General features: G+C 24.1%; 1 protein-coding gene across 1 annotated transcript in view; it reads left to right on the forward strand.

The window, feature by feature from the left end:
- Positions 1-375: 375 nt before the first annotated feature.
- The window catches only part of LOC129610690 (lysM and putative peptidoglycan-binding domain-containing protein 1), a 28,788-nt gene continuing 7,790 nt past the window's right edge, over positions 376-21,373 (forward strand). Inside the window, exon 1 of the mRNA XM_055523342.1 lies at positions 376-577. Coding sequence (XP_055379317.1) covers positions 530-577 — 48 coding nt within the window. The 5' untranslated portion in view covers positions 376-529. The remainder of the gene's footprint in view (positions 578-21,373) is intronic.

A 21,373-nucleotide genomic window follows, 5' to 3' on the forward strand; every position in this document is an offset into this window, starting at 1 on the left:
ATTCATATTTAAAAAAAATAATCTTATTTAAATTTTAATTACTTATTATTTTTATAAATAATTTTTATATTATTCAGATCTAGAAACAATAAGAAATAGTTATCGTCCGCGTACAATAAATAAAAGTTTTTTAATGAATTTTTATAAAATTTTTGTTTTTGTAAATATTAAACAATACAATAATAAAAAAGGAATTATTTTAAATATTTTTTAATGTTTTTAACAAGAAAAATAATTAAGATAATTTAACTGTTCTATTAACACATAAAGAACACATCACCAAACTTATAATTTATAAATATACATAAACATACATAAATTTATAAAATATTAAATTTAACATTAAATTTTTTTAATAATTGCATAAGTTCAACTTTATTACAATTTAACCTTGAGTAAAATCTTATAAAAGAAAAAAACACAAAACAAATTTTTTTAATTTTTTAATTGAAATTTTTGCATTTAATTGATTGTAATTATAAAGTATAACATTAGAAGAAGAAAAAGAAGAAAAACAGAAAAACACAAAATGGATTATGTTATAAAAGTTTACAAAGATTGGAAATTTCATTCTCAAGTAAGTAGTAAACTATATGCGTATATGAATACGTATACATTATATTTGACATACATATTATAAACAATCCATACATACATATACATATTGTGTATATGTATATGTGTCGAACATAAAAATTAATAATTTGTTTAATATAAGAATTAATAACATTTAAATATTATTCTCGCCTGTAAAATGTACGTGATTGTTTCAATAGCGTTGAATTTTTATTTAATACCATGTTCCACAAGTTATTCAATAAGATTTTCTATAATCTATGTATAGCTACAGTGATTTGCTTTAAAATTTTATTTATATAGGTATAAACAAAAGCATAGTTAAATGACCGTTAATATAATATAGCAAGAGTTTATAATATACATACATATATTGTTAATTTATACATATTTATATCTAAAGAAACAATAATTTGTTTTGAACCGTTGAAAGTTGGGAATTAATGTATTTTGTATATATGTATTTGCATGACGCCCCAGGTGTATAACACTCATCTGATATACCTCATGTAGAATACACACGAGAAATAGTTTAAAGGAGTAGGTGCTTCTGATTTCCAACTACACCAGTTTATATAAAACAATGGTTAAGAGACATATAATTTAGGTAAAATAATTACACGAATTTCTTCTCATAAATTGCTTAATATCTAACTAACAAATTCTGAGTACCCTAACTGTATATGTATGAATTTTTTATGCGTTCGCTCTTAAATACAATTTAGTAATTGCTTTTCATACTTATATATAAAATTACGTTCGAATAACAAACTATGTACTTAGTTCTAAATACTCCGAAGTAGATAAGAGTGCTATTAGAGAATAAATGAGAGTGACTGGTTTGCACTTGAATATTATCAACTTAATTAGAAATACACTCTGTCTTACCTTGAAGCAACCTTTTATGAACATGCATATGCATATAACCTCTTCGATTTGTTCGTATACAAAACTCTTAATTGCAAGTGTATACCTTGTTTTGTAGATTGAGATTAATTAATTGTGGGCATTTTTCAAATTATTCAAATAATATTTTTATATAGGAAATAATAAAAATAAGTACCCACATATATTTCTCTTCTAAATTAGCGTTAAAATGAGATCAGTTAACATTATTACACATTGTGTTTTCCTATAATAATAAAGCTTTAATAAGTATTAAAAATTCTTATACAATTCGAATAAACTTTGTTACAAATTATTTAATTTAAACTTATACCTACTTATTTTAAAAAATAAACAAATAAAAAAGATGCGCATGAAAAGGAAAATACTTAGCTTAATATAAAGCATATGACAATAAAATTATCTGAGATACTTTATTGACCTATAGATTTAAAATTACGTTGTTATTTAAATATAACACAATATGCTTCATTAAATTTCATTTTTTTACTTAATTAAATCTAACTAAAAAATAATATTTTTCATGTAATCAGTAAATATTATTATTATTGTTATATGAAAGTACGAATCAAATAGTTTGTTTATCGCAGTATAACAAATTTCTCCTTCCATTTATAATTGGCGTTTAACTAAACAAAAACTAATCTAAGTATATACTTATTATTATCAGTAAGGATTAAATTGGGTTAATATGATGATTCCTTAGATGTAGAAGGTGATATACGAGTAAATTTTTGACATATTAAAAAATTACTTAAGTGCTTGCTTGCTTGGGAATAAATTTTGAAATTCATAGAAAGGAAAAGTATGAATTTAAGCAAAAGCTTTATAAGTTTGTACGACACTGGTTGTATAATTAAAATTTCAAAACAAGATATTTACAAAATAATTGAGTCAATACAGATTTTGGCGCAAAATTAATGATTATCCTATAGAAGTGCAATTAAGTAATTCTGAGTAATTATGAATTTTCAAATAATAATATATATATGTACATATATATATATATATATTGCCTTAATTTAAATTTAATGACCTATGTACAAATATAAGTACTTAAATATATTAAATCAAATTTCGTATAAATCTAATAATTTGTCTGCAACAAATATCAAATTTGTTGATATGCATGCATGTATATTCACTAGTTTTCATTAAATTGATCGTATATGTATAACGTAATTGTATATATCTTATGTATATATACAATGCTAGTATCTTTATGATTATGTGAGAAATTACCGAATGTGAGAGAAAACAATTAAACTTTTGTATGACGTATGTCGGCAAATGTATGTACTGTTGATATATTTATGTATATAGTACGTATTCATTATATACATATGTGTTGTAACCGGTTTAACGTTAATTACACATACAAATTGTTAGTTTAATAAAAAATTAAATTATATTTCATTTAAGTACTTATGCTCATATTACCACGACTATATACTTATACAATATACATACATATCAACATGTATACATTACGTATTAGAAAAAAATGTTTGAGCTCTGAGCATAACTCTGTTTCAAATTAAGTATTTCGGCTGTGGTAATAAAATTTAGTTATCACATAATTTTAAAATTTACTCTCATAACCCTTAGTTCATAAAATTTGGTACTTTTTAAACATATTTGTGTCATTATCAATACATCTTGTAAATAAATAAATACTTATATAAATTATGAATTCTTATAGTTAAAGGTACAACAACATACGTGAATGTATATAAAATAGTTATAAAGCGTTTATCCCCCAGTTTACATTCTTTCAATTTGACGCATTATATAAAGTAGGGAAAATGGAAAATATGTATTTGTTTAAATATTTTATTTTTTTTACGTAAATTGCGTATAGTATGCGCAAATAAAGCACCATAATGAGTATGAATATAACTGATGGCGATGGCAGCACAGACATCTTTTATAAGTACATTTTAGGAGTTTATGTGTAAACGCGGAAAAATTAAAACTAGATTAATATGTACATAAATACAAGTTTGTATATTATACAAAAATAGGTTGATAAAATTTCTAACATCAAATTGCAATACTAGCTCTAAAAATTTGTTTGGATGTGATGTTGCAAATTGATTAGCGTATATATTTTTCTGTAAGTCGGCTTAGGATTTTGAATATATTATTCAGATTTGCCAGTTTGGTATTTAGATTTTGTCTAGTTCAGTGACAAAATGAAACATTTTTTTGATAAATAAAATCGGTCAAAACAATTTTTTTTCTTCATTTTGAAATTATAAAAAAAAATAATTGAGGCGTAGGCTTACAGGCTCAAAAAATTGCTTAATTATCAATTAAAACTCTTAATTAAAACAAATTTTTATATCATAAATTTTTTCTTCTTACCTGCAGTGTTTGTTTTTGCTAGCATTAAAGTGAATTCTAAAATATAAAGCTTATCATTCAAAAGCACACAATTTATTTACTTATACAAATGTACATTTATATACTTGCATATGTATATTCTCTCAATATAAAAAATAAAGTGTTTCTTAGTCGCAAATTACTACAATGAATCTCAAACATAAAAGTGTAAGAAAATATTATTAAGTGTATTATATGAACATACACGTGTACATGAATTTGTAGAATGTTTATGACTTTGAAATTGCGTGACTAAGTTACCGCAGCTTTTCTTATCACTATATATTATTTTTTTCTAAAACGCAATTGCTATCTTAAAGCTTGTTGTCATATGTATAAATATGTATGCATGTAGTACAATGTGGGTAGATACCCTTATGTACCGTCTTCAAGAATTTTGTTTTACTCACTGTCAACATCTTTTATTTTAGTTATTATAATATTGCAAATTACAAATGATTTTCTCTAGAAAACAGAACTTTCATTAGAATAGCAAACGATTTAGTCTTAATTTAACAGAACAATTAAAATAAGTAAGTCACCTTAATTGATATTTTATAATTACATTCATCGTTTTACAGCTGTTTTAATTTTTTTTATTATTGTTTTCCGTCATTTTAATTACATCACTTATCTTTATTGGTATTATTCTAGTTCAAGCAATTTAATATTTATATTATATTGATAATTTCAAAAATGTATATACAAATATACAATACATATATAGATATAAATGCATATAATTGTACATACAATATACTTAATTGTTGTTCTTCCCAACGTAACAGTGAGATTAAAAATATACATAAGTAGAACTTTTTTGTAATTGTACAGTTTGGTAAAATTCAATCCTTTGGTCAAGATTTAATAGTTGTAAATAAACAAATTTTGGGACTAAAATTTCGATTGAATTTTCCCAATGTATTTGAAACTTTGTTCTAAGCAGTCATAAAGCCCTTTGTTGTTATTAAAACAATGAATTCAAATCAAATTAAGGTTAGTAGAAATACTTTATATAAAAGAGAGTTTTCGTATTAAAATTATACAAAGTTAAAAGACCCAAGACCAACTATTAAAATTACTTAACAGTTAACCATTATTTCCAGTTTATAACGGGTTTTAGTGGCTTATGTCCTCAGAGCCAGGTAGTCTTTAGCTAATCCTTCTTTAGCATACATTTATAAAAATTTAGGGAAATTTTATTTTAAATTAAATTTATTTTATCAATTTTAAGAGGAAACAACTTTGAAAAGGAGGGGGAATAGAAAAACTTTTTTCAGAAAATCGGGGAAATATAAAGAATTTTTTAATTTAAAGTATAGTACAAGTATATATAAAATATATTAAGGTTAAATATATAGCTGTTGATTAAAGTAACAAGTAAACAAAAGTTATTAAATTAAAATAACTGTTATATTGTTTTTCCTAAGCTGTCCCACATTACAAGAATTATGTGTGAAAACTGTTTTTCTATAGTCATTGCACGAATAGATCCATTTGTATTCTTCGACTTGTTATTTTAAATAAAGAAAATCTAATAACCACAACTAAAAATAAATTTATGCAGATTATTCGTAATTTCACAAGATAAATTGAACAATTTCAATTAAATATTGTGTTTCCTTGTTTTGTTTTATTTGTTTGCCACCTTGATTAACAAGTTTTTTACATGTTTTGCTCTATAAGCATAATTTTACTATATGTAAACATTAAAACTATAAATAATTTCACTTTCCATTAAAATGAAATTTTTCTTATTTTTAAATATAATTTTTTATTTCTTAATTTTTACAATAAAACATATTATTTTTTGAAGAAAAAAACGATTCTAATGGAGGAAAATAAAATTTTCTTTGCATAACTACAAAATTAGATCGATGTTGTTTTGCAATATTAAGAAGTTTTGTATCACGATCACCTTGAGAATTCGTTCTTTATTTTAGTCTGGTTTAATAATTATTATAAACATTCTAAAGTAATTTTTTATATTTACATACCTACTTTTTCTAGACTTAATTAAAATAAATAAATTCTAATAATCATTTAATAAATTTAATTTTTATATAAGTAAGTGTGGAATTTCATTACAGATTGTGTGCATTAAAATTAATTTTATATTAAATCTTATGCTAAGAAATTGCTTGATTGCTAATAAAAAGTTTGTCGAAAAGTATTGAACGTATTTTTCTAAACAATATGTATGCATAGATATACTTAGTTTAATAACCATTAGGCTCCATTTTAAATTGACTATATATACCATGTGCAGTAATAAATTTAAATACTTGTCACGAATAAATTAATTATTTTTTTAAGAAAAATTTTACAATTTATAAATTATGATTACTTTAGATGTCTAGTTATTAATTTTGATCTTTTAAACCGACATACATATATACATCTATCAATATGAGGAAGCCATGATTAACCTTAGAATATCATTAAAAAATTGTGCTCAAAAAAAGTTCAAAAATTTTAATGATAGCGTAATATTTGGTAAATTTTTTCCTACAAATTGTTTTTATATTTGGTATTGAAGATACTTATTTATACATTAAATTATTCATTACAATTTAAAATTACAATAAATACGGGTGTAAAATTGTAGATTTAATTTATTATAGTTTTTATTACTCCATCCTTATCAATACCGTTCTTATAAATTAGGTTTTATTACTAGCGTTCTGTTTTAAAAATACGGTTAAAGATAATTTTCACAGTAGCAATTATAGACAATAAAATATATTCTTATATTTCAAGTTAAGAATTTAGTTAATACAATTTATTATGGTAAACGTTTTAATTCCAAGTAAAAGCAACAAAAAAAATTTCAACCACCTCAGAAATTGTTAGTTGATATTTGTAGTTACTTGCTTGAATAACAATTTCAGCTCGTTGTGTGATTTTAAATATTTGTATATTGGGGAACTATTTCAATTGAACTTCGCTATTATTGAATTGCAATAACTAATTAAGTTGTCCTCTATAAACAGGTCAGGGCTTATGGAAACCAGTTGGATTCTTTTGCAAAAATTACAAAGCATCGCTTTATTCATTAAAATTTTTAATGTGACCTTTAATTATTGTAAATATTGTTTTTAAACAAATTTCTTGTGAAAATTTTTAATTAATCAAGTTACATTCCTTGGGATCAAATCACGTCGTGTTAAGGTATTCACATTTAGACATACAAGAATGTAAAGTAAATTTTTAATTGTTATAATATAACTTTTAATAATAAAGTGTTTTTAATAATTATAAATATGTAAATTTTTTTAATCATCTTAATGCAAATCTTAATTTTATTATTATTTTTATTGTTTAGTAAAATTTTTAATTTAAATTGATAATGATTTTATTCCAATAAGTATATTGTAATTAAACAGAGTGATTAATTACTGTGACTGTTGTTAATTTAAGAACTAATTTATTGTTCATGTTTATATTCTGCTGAATATTATAATTAAGTATACATGCAAAGTATTAATTTATTATTTAATATTTATAATTCCAAAATTTTTTATTTAAGTAATTTTAAGTGAATACAATTTTGAATTATTCGCAAATGTATTAATATATTTGTAGTATAAGTATTTGACTTCATATACGAGACATCGTACATCATACTTCTCACTGTCGCCTTTCTTGAGACGAAAATAATAATAAAAGCGAAAATTGTGGTTGAAGTATCAGAAATCAAAATATTTATTTTAGTTAAATGAATTCATAACTAAATTATTGCCCTTTTGAAGTAGTCTTGTATAACACCAATTTCTTAGAATAATCGAAATATCAAATGAAATTAAATTTGAAAGATAGGAAAATCGAATTTTAGTTTTACAACTTTCTTCAACATTGCATTTGAAATGTTTTTTGTGTTGGGAGCACGATAATATTTTCTATAGCCTTTTAATATATTTTCTTTCATTGTTCTACAGCTTATAAAATAAATAGATATAAAAAAATTGCTATATTATTGACTAATTGTATAATTTAGAATTGTAAAAATTGGAATCTTAACATTTAAGTACAGGGAAATTTGTTTACGACAATCTATTCAAAAATATCATTTCTTAATAAAATAATCTTTCATCTACATATTATAAAAATATAAAATTAAATAAAAATAACCACCAATATTACACGGTTTTCACTAATTAACCAATTATTATTATTAACTAAACCTGTAGTAGAAAGTTTATTTGCTATTTCATATAACGTTATGACTATAAATTCTTGTTTAAAATTCCCCGATGACAAGATGACAATAAAAAGCATGAACAACATTATGTAAACGTCAGTAAAGCTTCTCTTTATTTATGTTTTTTCCTCGAAAAATTTAGTTGAACAATGCATAGACTAATAACTAAGTTTGTTAAAACCAGATTATTAAGTACATAAAGTATCTATGTACGTAATCTGCAGCATTATAGCGCGTTATTATATAAATATTTATGAAAGTATATATATGTGTATATACATATATTAAAAAAATTGGGAAAATGCTAATGAACTAGATAAATTTCTTTATATGATAGTTTGGGAAAGCCTGAGTATGATGTAAATATGGTTTTCCCAACAGTTCATAGTCGTTTAAAAAATTTCTTAATTTATGAGAATGATGTTTTTGTTACTAGTGACTTTTGTATTTGTAAAAGTCAATGAAAATTTGAAGTGCTGCTGGTTTATAATGAAAATTTAAAAATAAATTATGGGCCACATTGCCAATTTTTATATTCAATTAGAAATTTTGGAAAGCGACAAATATGCATGGAATTTTTGGTTACAATTTAGTTTCGGTTTGATAACAGCTTAGTTTATAAATTTTTTTTAGACTATGTGCAAGGCAGGTGATTAAATAAAGAAATTATTTGTTTTTTTTTTTTTTTAACAAAATTGAAAAAAACAAATATTAGACGTCACTTTAACATGTGATTATAATAATCATAATATTTAAATTTGAAATAGAGAGGGTGAAATTGGTATTTGAAAAACGATGAGTAATGTAAGTGCACAATGCACATTCTTTCTATGCATATGTACGAGTATATTTAAATTACAATTAAAACAATAAATTCTAATTAAATCTAATTAGAATGTGGAGTTAAAAACTTGTATAAATTTTGCAGACAGGTTGAAAACAAAGGTTGCATTTACATTAAATCGATTCAGTTTCAGAGTCTAAGCAAATTTAAATTTTAGATTAATATAAGTAAACTGACTAAGTATTAATATTCATTGAAGTTGTATATGTTTTAATTAATATTACACGACTACACGTGTTACGAGCTGAAATGGTTAAACACTATAAAACAACATTCCTCAAACATTAAAATTATCTGCATAATTAATAAAAATTAGATGTCATATTAATATTTAACTATAAATACATATAAGTATATTGTGCGATTATATTTCTATTGAGATTTAATCAAAATGGGCGGTTCAATTGTATGACATTAATAAAGTATAACACCCATATTTTAAATTTTATTGAATATGTTTTATATATATTAAAAAGTTATCAAGTAAAATAAATAGCATTACTAATAAGATGAAGTGAACCAATCAGTTATATTAAAGTAATATTAAACTGAGGTTGATTCAATTCAACATTGCTTTATAATTTCTTTTATAGTTGCGTCAAATTGCCATACTTACGTATGTATTTGCATTCTTATTGTTAATGCCATTTCCGAAAAAAGTAATTACCTAACATCATACTGATTGAAAATTGTCCATAAATTGACTTTTAAAAAATCAAATGCTTTAACCCAATTTGATTTATCTTTGGAAGTTTTAAGAGAGATATTTATCTTTGGAAGAGATTAAGTAAATTAGTATTACTAATTTATCTTACATATCAATACCGCATGGCAACACATAAACATTGTAACACATAAACATCTACATTTACTTGCTTTGGCTTTCATTGTTTTGGCTTTCATTCTGTCTTAAATTTGTAATTTCTAGCACAAACTAGTTTTACAATGATAAAAAAATAATAATTATATAATATTGACATTAAATAAAATGATTAAAGAACAATCGAAATACGATAAAATTTTGTTTAGTAAAAAGCTAAAATTACCATCAAACTGCTTAAATATTTGATTATATTTCGTTTTATTAAATTATAACTTTTTATTTTATTAAATTATTAATAATATACAATATTATGTTAACTTAAAAATAAAAAAATTTATAAATCAATATAATTTAATTATTTAGGTGTTTCTTTTATTTTATAAACTTTTAAATTGTGAAAATATCAATATTCTTGTTTGGCAATCATATTTCTCTAATTAACAGAAACTTAACTATTTAAATATTTATTTTTAATTGTTTTATCTATTTTATTTATTTTATTTTCTCATCTTTATTTTCTCAATTTCAATTGTACATAATTTGAAACAGGTTGTCTTAAATTATTTGATCAATTTCTTCTAATTTTCATATTACGTTGATCAGTCTATGTTGAATATAATATTTTCAGAAGTTAAGTACATACCCGATGAATATTAAGTATATCGCCTTTGCCGAAATGGACATTTTCGACCTAATTTTAAATGTAATCGAATAGATTAGAATCAATAGGCGAATCATTTTTAAACTTTTAATTTATGCGTATTGTTAGTTGACTACGTTTTGAAATGACGTTTTCGATTACGTACTGGAATATATGTATGTTACTATTGAAACATGCCGATTAAGTTAAATATTAATTATATTAAATTATAAGAGAAATGTCCGTTTGTGCACCCGTTTTAACTGTTTTCCAATTATAATAATAAACTGTTTTATTTAAAATGACACGATCACTATATGTATATATGTATGAACGCAGTTCAAAAGGAATATTAAGATTTGAAATGTGATGGTATCTTTAATTATATTACAAGCCATAAAATCACAATGTAATTTTAGAAGTCAGAAGCCCTTTTAAATTAATTATGTTTTAAGTGAAATGAACCGATTTATTTGGAATAGTGTTAAAACGAGTTATATACATACTGTCTGTAATGTATGATTATGTATATGTGGGTTTATATTAAGTATTACAATTAAATATTAATAATTTATATTAAATGAGAACAAAACTAATGTGACCTAAAATAATTATTCATAAAACAAAATAAAAATATGTATTTAGATAAAAAGTTAAAAAAGTACAAAAATATTTCAAAATTTCATTTCTTTTTTTATCTACTATTGAAAAATATTTTTTTTTACTATCGTACAATTTCGTTCAGTCGTATGCGGATTTATATATAGCCATAAAAACATTGTTATAATAATGGTAACCTTGGAAAGTATACAATCATATGTACGAGCACTACAATTCTTAAATTGAAAAATAAAAAAAATAATAAATGAACAATTACGATTAGTTTTAAGTAATACAGAAAGAAGCTTTCTATAAAGAACGATGAACCTACATCAAGATTTAATACTTAATCAAATATGAGCAAAAAACAATTAAGAAAATCTTATTTATCTCAAAGTCATAAGTCTAAAAATTTTTCAGCTTTAATTGTACTTAAATGTAAACGTTTCAACTTTTTGTACAACAAATGAAATTTTTAAAGAAAATCTAACATTCAATTTTAGAAAAAGATTTCATCTCTTATTCAGTAATTAATCAAGTTTTTTTGTTATTATTTGTAGCTATATGTAAAATCATTTGTAAAAGAGGTCAATAAAACATAAAATTGCAAAAAAAACAATTGAAATATGATGAAAAAAAAATTCAATCAATCTTTGCTTTTTTGCAGATTTCTAAAAAAATTTTAAGTCAAAATGTACTTATTCATTATGATTGCCTGTTTTGCTGGTTATGAGTTTATTTGCAAAGCTCCTATATACTTCAAAATTAAAAGATTAATCATTTTGCATACTTATTGGAAGAACTTAGAAATTAATTTCTTCAGAAAAAATATTTTTTTTTGCAAGCGCCTTTATTCCTTATAATATGTACAATAAAAATGAAATTATTTAAGCAATAAATTGTTTAAGAAAAATTGATAGGAAATGTGCTACTTTACAAATCCTTAGTTTGAAACCTGAATTTTAAAACAAACTTTAGATGAATTTATGTTAAGAAATGATTAACAGGCGTTTTTAAGTTTTTTTTTGTGGAAATTTCAAATATTTTTTAAATTTGTAAGTAACATGTTTTGTAGCACCATCATATGGCATTTATCTTATGAAATACAAATTTGGAGTAAAACAATTAATAATCACCGCTTGCCTCAGTTTTTAAAATTTTAAAATAGTTTATAGTATGTTGTTTCGTTAAGTATATCTATAAATCAAAGTGTGTATATACATATGTATGTACATGTATAAGTACAGTTGAAATAGATTTCATGGCATATAATAAACTTTTCTCTATTGTAGTTGCTGTACTATGATGAAAAGATCATATTTATTAGACAAACTTTAACGAATCTTAATGAAATTTAAAATTGATTATGAACTTTTTTTTACATTTTAAGATTCTTTATATACATATATACATACATATTTTGCTATAGTGGAAATGTTTTGTGAGAATTTTTTCGCATTGCGTAGAATATCTCATGACTAATATTCTAGTCACTTTACTATTACAAAATTTCGGTCGATATTTTTCTCTAATTTGACCGGACTTGATTTCTGTGTGAAAAGGTGACCGGAAAACAAGTACATACTATTATCATGTCAAGCGATTTTTTACATTAATATCGCATTTCAAATTTTGACTACACAATACATAACACCGCAAAATTAATTTTGAATTGATACTGAATAAATAATAGCACTTGAAAAAATTGAAATCACTAGATGAAAGATAAAATTATTATAAACATAAGAATAGCTTCAAGTGTATGTAAATTTAGTCAAGTAGCTATTCTGAATTGAGTTTATTAATTTACGTATATAATGTTTGGAATAGTAAATAACATCATCATGTTATTGTTAAAAAAAAAACTTTCTTTTTATAACCCAGTTATAAAATTAGGTTAAATATTTTCTTATTAATGATCTTTACCGCCACTTGTGTAGCAGTAACTTTCATATATAATGCACCTTCGCATTTACTAGGTATTTAGATAACCATTCGATTCAATTTGTCTTCGAATATAGGTCAGTAAAAATTTTTGTAATTCACACTGTTGAGAGAAAGTTTTAAATAAAAGACATCTTGCTTCTTATACGTTTATGTGATTGTTAAGGCTAATAAATGAAAATATGTAGGTACTCTCACATATTTACTATCTCATGGAAAATTAAGTTGATTTAAAGGGGGTTGCGAAAGTAAGCGATGTAACGACGAAAATTTAACCAAATATTAAAACATATAAAACAATAAAAATGAACAATAAATCGTATTGCTAAATGATGTCGCAAACAAAAAGGTTTACCTCTTTTCATTCAATAAAGTATCTACCTGTTTAAGAATTATTCTTACAATGTAATTTTTTTAAATTTTAAAGTTGTCATTGTAAGCGAGTGATATTGAATAAAATTAAATATTTTTATGTCAAGAGTTTCATGATTTTAAGAAAGTTGTTCGATAGAACGGACTTTTTGTTTTTGCGAATACGGATATATATTAATGTAAAAGTATGTAGACTTGTGCTATAGTTAATATCAACCAGATTCGACTGTGCGTACATAATAAGTACAAAACTAAAGCTTAAAAAGTGAAAAAAGAAATAAATAGGGCGCAAATAACAGCTGTAACAGTTGTAAACATTGTTACTTGTTAAATTAAATATTTGTAAGAATTAAATATTATTATACCTATTAGGAGCTTTCTTAAGCATAATTTATCACGGTTTATATTCAAAACTGCGATGTACTTATTAATAATGTTCATTAATATATGCACGTGTATGTATACAGGGTGTCTCGTAACAAAGTCCACTGTTATATGCCATTGTATAGACCCTCATGAGTAGACAAAATTTTTGTAAGGAGACGATTTTCCATTTCGACTGATTTTTTTACATTTTAAAATTTTATGTACGAGTATAACCCACGACGATGTAAGACAGGCGCATTAAGAAATATGATTTAGAAACCTCAGAGGAAGAAACAAATTTAGTTGTCGAGAAGAAACTTTGTTTATTGCGTTGAAAAATATGTCACATGCAAATTTATAGGTTGACTGAGCTTTTGGGAGTGCAGAAAATATAAAAAAATCTAATGTTAATGGAATGCCTGAAGAATTTACAATTTATATATATTATAATTTTATAATAATACGAGTATATGATAAATTTATGTCAGTCTATTCTTATTATGGAGATAATTATAATTACCTTACGCTCCTACTAAAATTTTTTCTGTAAGTACATCACATAAAGGCCATTGACTTTTTCTATACTTTAATTTCCTTACTAGGTGTCAAATTTTTCAATATTTTAAATATTTACCGACCGCATTGCATATAATAAGGGAGGTTATGTGATAGCACCAAATTTCGGATGTTGAGTTTTCAGTGGGAATGCAATTCTCCATCGCAGGGAAGCCCAAATAAACTATTTTTAGAGAAATATCTGCCGTTCTGCCGGTGCAGATTAGTCTCTCAAATTCGATTGCACCGATTTGGATGAAATTTTGGTATATGAATTTACATTGAAGGTGAAACGGTTGACTTTTGGGATATGTCAGGTCTCGGGAACTGGATCTTTACTACTTATAAAGAGAAAAAATCAACCAATTTCCTCGAAATTTAATATTCAAATTCGGAGTGCTAAAACAATGAACTAATATATTTTTTGGAAAGATCAGAGCTCGGAAACCGAACTAGTGACCGATTTAACATTTTCACCATATCTACGAAACGAATTCATGGAATTTCTTAAAATTTAATTTTTGAGTTACTGAACACTGTTCAGGGAATTCGAATTGCACAAAGCGAAACTCTACTATGAGCCACATTTACATTTCTCTGTTAACTGATAACTTACTAGTGTCCTTAAAATCGTAAAGAAGTATTTAAAACACATTTTTATAATCTTCTTAACACTTTCAGTAAACTAGGTAACAACCATTGCGGTCGGTTATGTGTCAACCATATCAGATTTTTTTTTCTCACCATATTTGTAATGATGTAAGAAATGGCTATATAATCAGTTGGAATACATAATATATTAGTGAATTAACGTTCAATTACAAAAAAAAAATATAAGCATATATAACAAAAGAGTAACCATTCATTCCAATCACTCATTTAAATGTTACCTGATGTAGATTTATGTGTATACATATACTTAGTAAATTCAGTACTATATTTGTATAATTTATAAACTTTGTTTATTTACATAATTTCTCTATATCTACTATTTTAGTTATATATATAACTAGGTACATGAAATTCAAGAGCTACGATAATTGCTGGGATAAACTAGGTATATACATAGCAAATTATTTTAGTAACTAACTGGGTATTATGAGTTTTTTATGTAAGAATATTGAAATATTTGACTTTGTGCTAATTATTATGGTTACTAATTTCCTTATAATAAATTAAGTTATAGTTGATTGTACGCATATTACTATTTTACGCTATGCAAGTAGTACTATTATATTTAGTTTGGACTAAATAAGAACAAGTAATATGTGAAATAATTCAAAAGTTAAATTAGGAATGTACTAGTTTTAGGGATATTAAGATAAAATTTTGAAAAAATAATCGAAACGACTGACCCTATATGCTTTAACATCTTATATGAAACTCGATAGGGTATCATTATTAATTATTTATAACTTTGTAATTATGAAAACAAGAAGTTGATATTGAACTTGTACTTGTTTTTTAAGTTTTTCACGTAATCTGCAAAAGTTCTTAAAATTATTTGAATTTTCTTGTTAATAATATATGATGTACTCATGTATATGTACAGTATATTCTTCCTTCTTTGACCTAAGAGAGATAAAGGCCATGACATCACATTTTCGAGAAATTTTTAAAATTAAAAATAATAAACCTTTTTTTACTGTAATATTAATAACAAGTTCACTAAAGACATACATAGAAATTTATTTTCTCAATTAAGATAAATAAATAAATATAGTTTGAATAAATCCATAAAAGTAGTTTCAAACAGAAACTGCATGTCTTTTAATAGCATTATAAATCATTTTTTAGAATGACAGTATATCATTTTAATACAGCTATTAATGGTTGTACTTTCATTGCCCGTGTTTTTTAATTGATTATGAAATCTAATGAATTATTAATAAATGTGAAAAATTTTTTCAAAATTAGCAATTCATATAATATATGTACATACATACATAGTTAAAAATTTAAGTAATTTTCAAAAATTTTAAAGAAATCACCAGATGTAGATATTTTATATAAAATTTAAAATACTGAAAAATCAAGACTAGAACTGTACTATAAATAAGTATAAATAAGGCACAAAGTAATTCCAGGTATACTAAATCAAACTTGCAGTATAACAACTGTATTAGTACAGAAGTTAGTAATTACAACTAATAGACAGTATAAGTATTATGTATTAATAGGAACTATTAATACTGTAATTTTGAAGACTGCAGTTTTCATTCAAGAGTTTATGTACGACAAAAAGCTCTTTTAAAAAATTAATTGAAAAAATATTAGAAAAACCTACTACAATAATTCTTTTCTTTTAATTAAGTTAGACAATATAAAATTATAAAATTTGTCAACACATCACATATTTAAAATATACAACAGTTGAAAAACCTTCTGTTTTGGATAATTTTATAAATAAAATTTAATAAACCTTCTAATAAAATGAGAAATTTGAGCCCATTTAGACTAACTTTAATATGCATTGTATTGCATGCAGTTAGGGACATATATTTCATATGTCGAGTTTTCAACGGAAGTATATGGAATTTTATTCTGATTTCCGAGTATAATCTTGCGATGTAAATAAAATTTGAGAAATAAATTGATAGACAATTTAAATTTCCCAGACAATAATATAATTTTGATTCATAGCAAATCATTTTCAATCCTAACAATTTACTCAAATACCATAACAAAAATTTAGTATTTATTATTTAGTATAATAAAGTAATAAATTTAAATTATTTTACTGTATTTACAAATTTTTATTATAAATAATTTTAAAACAATTTTTCAAATATTTTTAAAATGTTAATAGTTGACAATATAATTGCAATGAGTTCCTTGAAAATTTTTTTCATCAAATTCTTCATTCGTATTAAATTAAATTGTCAATTTAGAAATATTTTGAAAAACTTATCAAAATTTAATATAGACAACTGAAAAATCAAAATTAGACCAAGTTATTTTAAAAATATATTTTTTAATTATTTTATTTTGAAAAATTAAGTACAAGATCATGCTTAAAAGATTTAGAAAGTTAAATTAAATTTTTTTGACTGCGTGTAAGATTTAGACATTCATACATATTTATGTAGTATTTACCGATATATGTATGTACTTATTTAATGTATATGTATATAATAAGTTATAACTTTAATATTTAACACTTACATAAAAAAAAATATAATATGAATTGTGTTAAATATTAAACAAGAATATACATATAAACTATCCGACTAATAAGGAAATTTTTTATGAAAAAATACAAAATTATTAGAGAATAATATTGAGAGAGTAATTCTAACCAAAAGTTTGCTAACACTAGTTTTTCCAGGTAAAATTTCATGTAGGAATTCAGTAAAATAAAATTGCATTAGAGCAGATTTTTTTGGGTGCAGTAAACTTTACCTGAAATTTTTTTTTATGCTTATATACCTATGCACATAAGTTCCAGCAAATCTTCATTAACTTGAAATAATATGATATTTCAAATTGTGTGTACTTGAAATGTTAGACAAAAAATTAATTTCTTATACTTACATTTCTTCACATGTTAATTTCGCATATTAGTTTTGAGTTTAAAACTTAATTTATAATGAAGTATTATAAAAAAATTCGAAAACTTAATTTTCAATTAATCTCATGAAAAATTTTCAAAAAGTCATGCTCATAATTACTTATTGTTAATTTTTCATAAATCTTTAATATCTCACTATTATAGCTAGGGTATTACTTAAAGAGGCGCTGTAATTATTCTGACTCTAAACATTCATATTTTTATTAACGTAAATGCATATATGCTTATTGATATTTAATTAAAAGAAGTTTACAAAACTTAAGAAATGCGCTTACGCAAGTATTTATACATACGCAAGTATTTAATATTTTAACAAAAGCTTATATTTTTTCGATACCCAGCTGTTATTTTGAGCTTTAATATAACCATCGGTCTTATACCATATATGAGCCGATGTATTTTCGTTAATAGTACTCATAACGTTCGCTTTCTAGGACCCGTATTCCCTGGAAATTCTGGCAGTTGATTTCATGTACAGATAAAAGTTCAAATATTAAATTTCATATAATCTTATTAACTGCATTTATAAATAGTTTCATAGATATTCTTAATACTCGTAATGTGAAATTGATCTTATTGAATGTTTAACATTCGAGCCCCTAGATTCCAAAAAAATTATTTATTTATTCTTTAATAATCCAAATTGAGGTTTTAAATTTGTTTATTATTTCACAGAGCTGTGGTTAAAAATGTTGAAAGCTGTTAAATTTAAATAAAAACAAAAAAAAATGTTACTTCTTTTCTTTTAAACTAACAGTTCCGGCTTTGAATTGTTACATAATTATGAATGTTCATTACTAATTTTTAGTACAATAAAAAATTCTAAAAAATATAATTAATTGTTTAAAATAAATTTTAAATCCTTCAACTAAAATAATTAATTGATAGTTAGGTAATTATAAAATTAATTGTTGGAAGTTGATTTATTGACATATGAATGTTATATATGTACATGTTCTACCTCTTATATACATGTGTATGTATATATATATTCATATCCAGATTCACATATTGATCAGAAGCGAAATAACTTTGAAATGTGATTCCATTTATTATTTTAGTCTTAATTACGTTAATTAACCTTATTTAACCTTAAATATTAGAGAAAATTTGAATTTACTAAAATATACGAAGTCCCGCATTTAGATCTTCCAAAAAGCGCTAACACTTTTTGTGTTGAGCTAAACATTTCAAAAAGCATTACCCAAAACAATTGAGTAATTTAATGCTTAAAACTTCTCATTCATGTCTTTTTAAACATTTTCAAACTTACTCATACTTGAGGGTTAAAATGAATAATAAATTATTTGCGCTTTTGTTTAAATAATAGTTGACATTATTATAAGATACAAAACTTTAGGTATTTTTCCTTTTTTATTTTAATCACATGATCTGGAAAGTACACCAGTACACATGAGCAGGTGTTATAAAAAAGAGGTATAGCAGGTGTTATACTCGTAATTCGATTTAAATTAGATATCAATAATATAAAGTGTTCCAATAAGAATTCCTCATATTATAGTATAATTTTGATCATAAGAGCAAAATAGTATCTTTGGAAATAACAAATACTTTCTGAAAACTCAGCATTTGATGTTAACTCATGAACCTATGTATGTATGTATATATTTTCAGATTGCTATACTATCCACATGTAAAGGCGTCACTAGATACCTACGGGAACTCACCATTCACACCATAGTAAATTCTACTGTTTATTAACTGATACGTAGCTTATTATTTTTCTTTTTTAATGGTGCAAGATACTGTAAAAATAACATTCATACATTGGCAAGCTTGTAAGTCAAGCAATTATACAACATTCACATTTAAATCTCCTTCGAAAGCTGCAAACAGTTTCTTTTTTAATTTTTCATATATTTAACATTAGTTTAAAAAATAAAACACAACTAAAAAACATCTGATGTGGTCAGCACATAACCGAGCGCAATGTGTATTGTCTAGTTAAATGAAAGTGTTACAGAAAATTATAAAAATGCCACTTCTTTTCAATTTCTAAGGCGTTAGTAAGCTTTTTGTTAACATATACCTAGAAATATAAATATATTTGGCTCTTAGTAGAGTTTCGCTTTGTGCCATCCCAATTCCTTGAAAAGTTCGCCAGTTAGTTTCGGAAACCACCAGAGCTCAAATATCAAATTTCAAATAATTCTATCAATCCGTTCCGTAGATGTGGTGAAAAATGTAAAATCGGTCCCTAGTTTGGTTTCCGAGCCCCGATCGTTCCAAAAAAATTATGTGTTCATTGTTTTAACACTCCAAATTTAAATATTAAATTTTAAGAAAAGTGGTTGATTATTTCTCTTTATATAGACAAAAACCTAAAATTGACCCGCAAAAAAGTGCGGTTCTCAAGGCCTGATATATCCCAAAAGTTAATTTATCCGTGACATAGCCAAAACATACATATAAAATTTCATTGCAATTAATTCAGCCAAACATAGGATACACGCGTGCAGACACAGAGACAGACAGACCGACACACCGACATCTTCCTAGAAATAGTTTATTTGCGCTTCCCTAATATGTTCACACCGAAAACTCGATATGCAAATTTGTTGCCATCACAGCGCCTCCCTTATTGTGTGCAATGTGGTCGGTAAATATACAAAAAGATTTTTCTTTCCACTATTCAAAGCAATTTATTATAGTTATCGTTTTGAGCGCCATCTCGAAATTAATATATCTTAGACATCAACCATTACGGTACAAAATGTAAGTTTTATTTTTTATAAATTTATTTAAAAAATTTCCTGTAGATGGATATCAACAACTACATATTATTTGTGAACTTGTACGCACATATAAGCAAATAATGCTAATATCTATCTGGCCTCCAAGCTAAAATTATTTTCTGAAATTTTGAATTGGAAAATTATAGATAATACAAAAAAAAATACAATAACAAATTTTAATGTTTTATGTTGTCGAAGTATGCCGATTGAAATATTTTTTTTATTTTCTTTTGTGAAATTTTTCAGTATTCTTTATTATTTTCTTTGTGATATTCATTTTATTTGGTATAGTTTTAAAAGCAATCTAGATTATAATTTTTATTTTTTTGCTTTTTTTTTCAATTTATATTTAAATTATATTTTTTATTCAAAAATTTACTATGTAATTTTGTACCTTTCCATTTGGAAGACAAGAAAGGTTGTCTGCGCTATTTTTAATAGCATTTTTTTTTAAAGCATTTTTCAGATGGAATTCGCCAATCGATTTTTTCTAAAATTTAAATTTTAAATTTAAAAAAATATGTCGAATCTGTAGAGCCAAAAATATTAATCAATTTCCTTCACAAAAAAAATTCCCATACTCCTTCCATTTAAACTCCATATAAACTTGCAATTTATTATTGTTTTGCTGTCTGAGATTGATGGCCTGATAGATATATATACGACATTATAAGCAAATATTGTGTTTGTCTGGTATAAAACTTCAAAAAACTTTAAAATGAGAAAATTGTGGCGCCACTTATTTTAGAAAGAAAAAAAATTGTCGCTTTAAAAAAAAATAAACCTTTTGAGAACTTTGTAAAATGTCAAATTTTAAAATACGTATCAAACTTA

Source organism: Condylostylus longicornis, unplaced genomic scaffold (assembly GCF_029603195.1).
Source record: "Condylostylus longicornis isolate FDR11 unplaced genomic scaffold, ASM2960319v2 ptg000004l, whole genome shotgun sequence".
In the NCBI taxonomy this organism is placed as follows: domain Eukaryota; kingdom Metazoa; phylum Arthropoda; class Insecta; order Diptera; family Dolichopodidae; genus Condylostylus; species Condylostylus longicornis.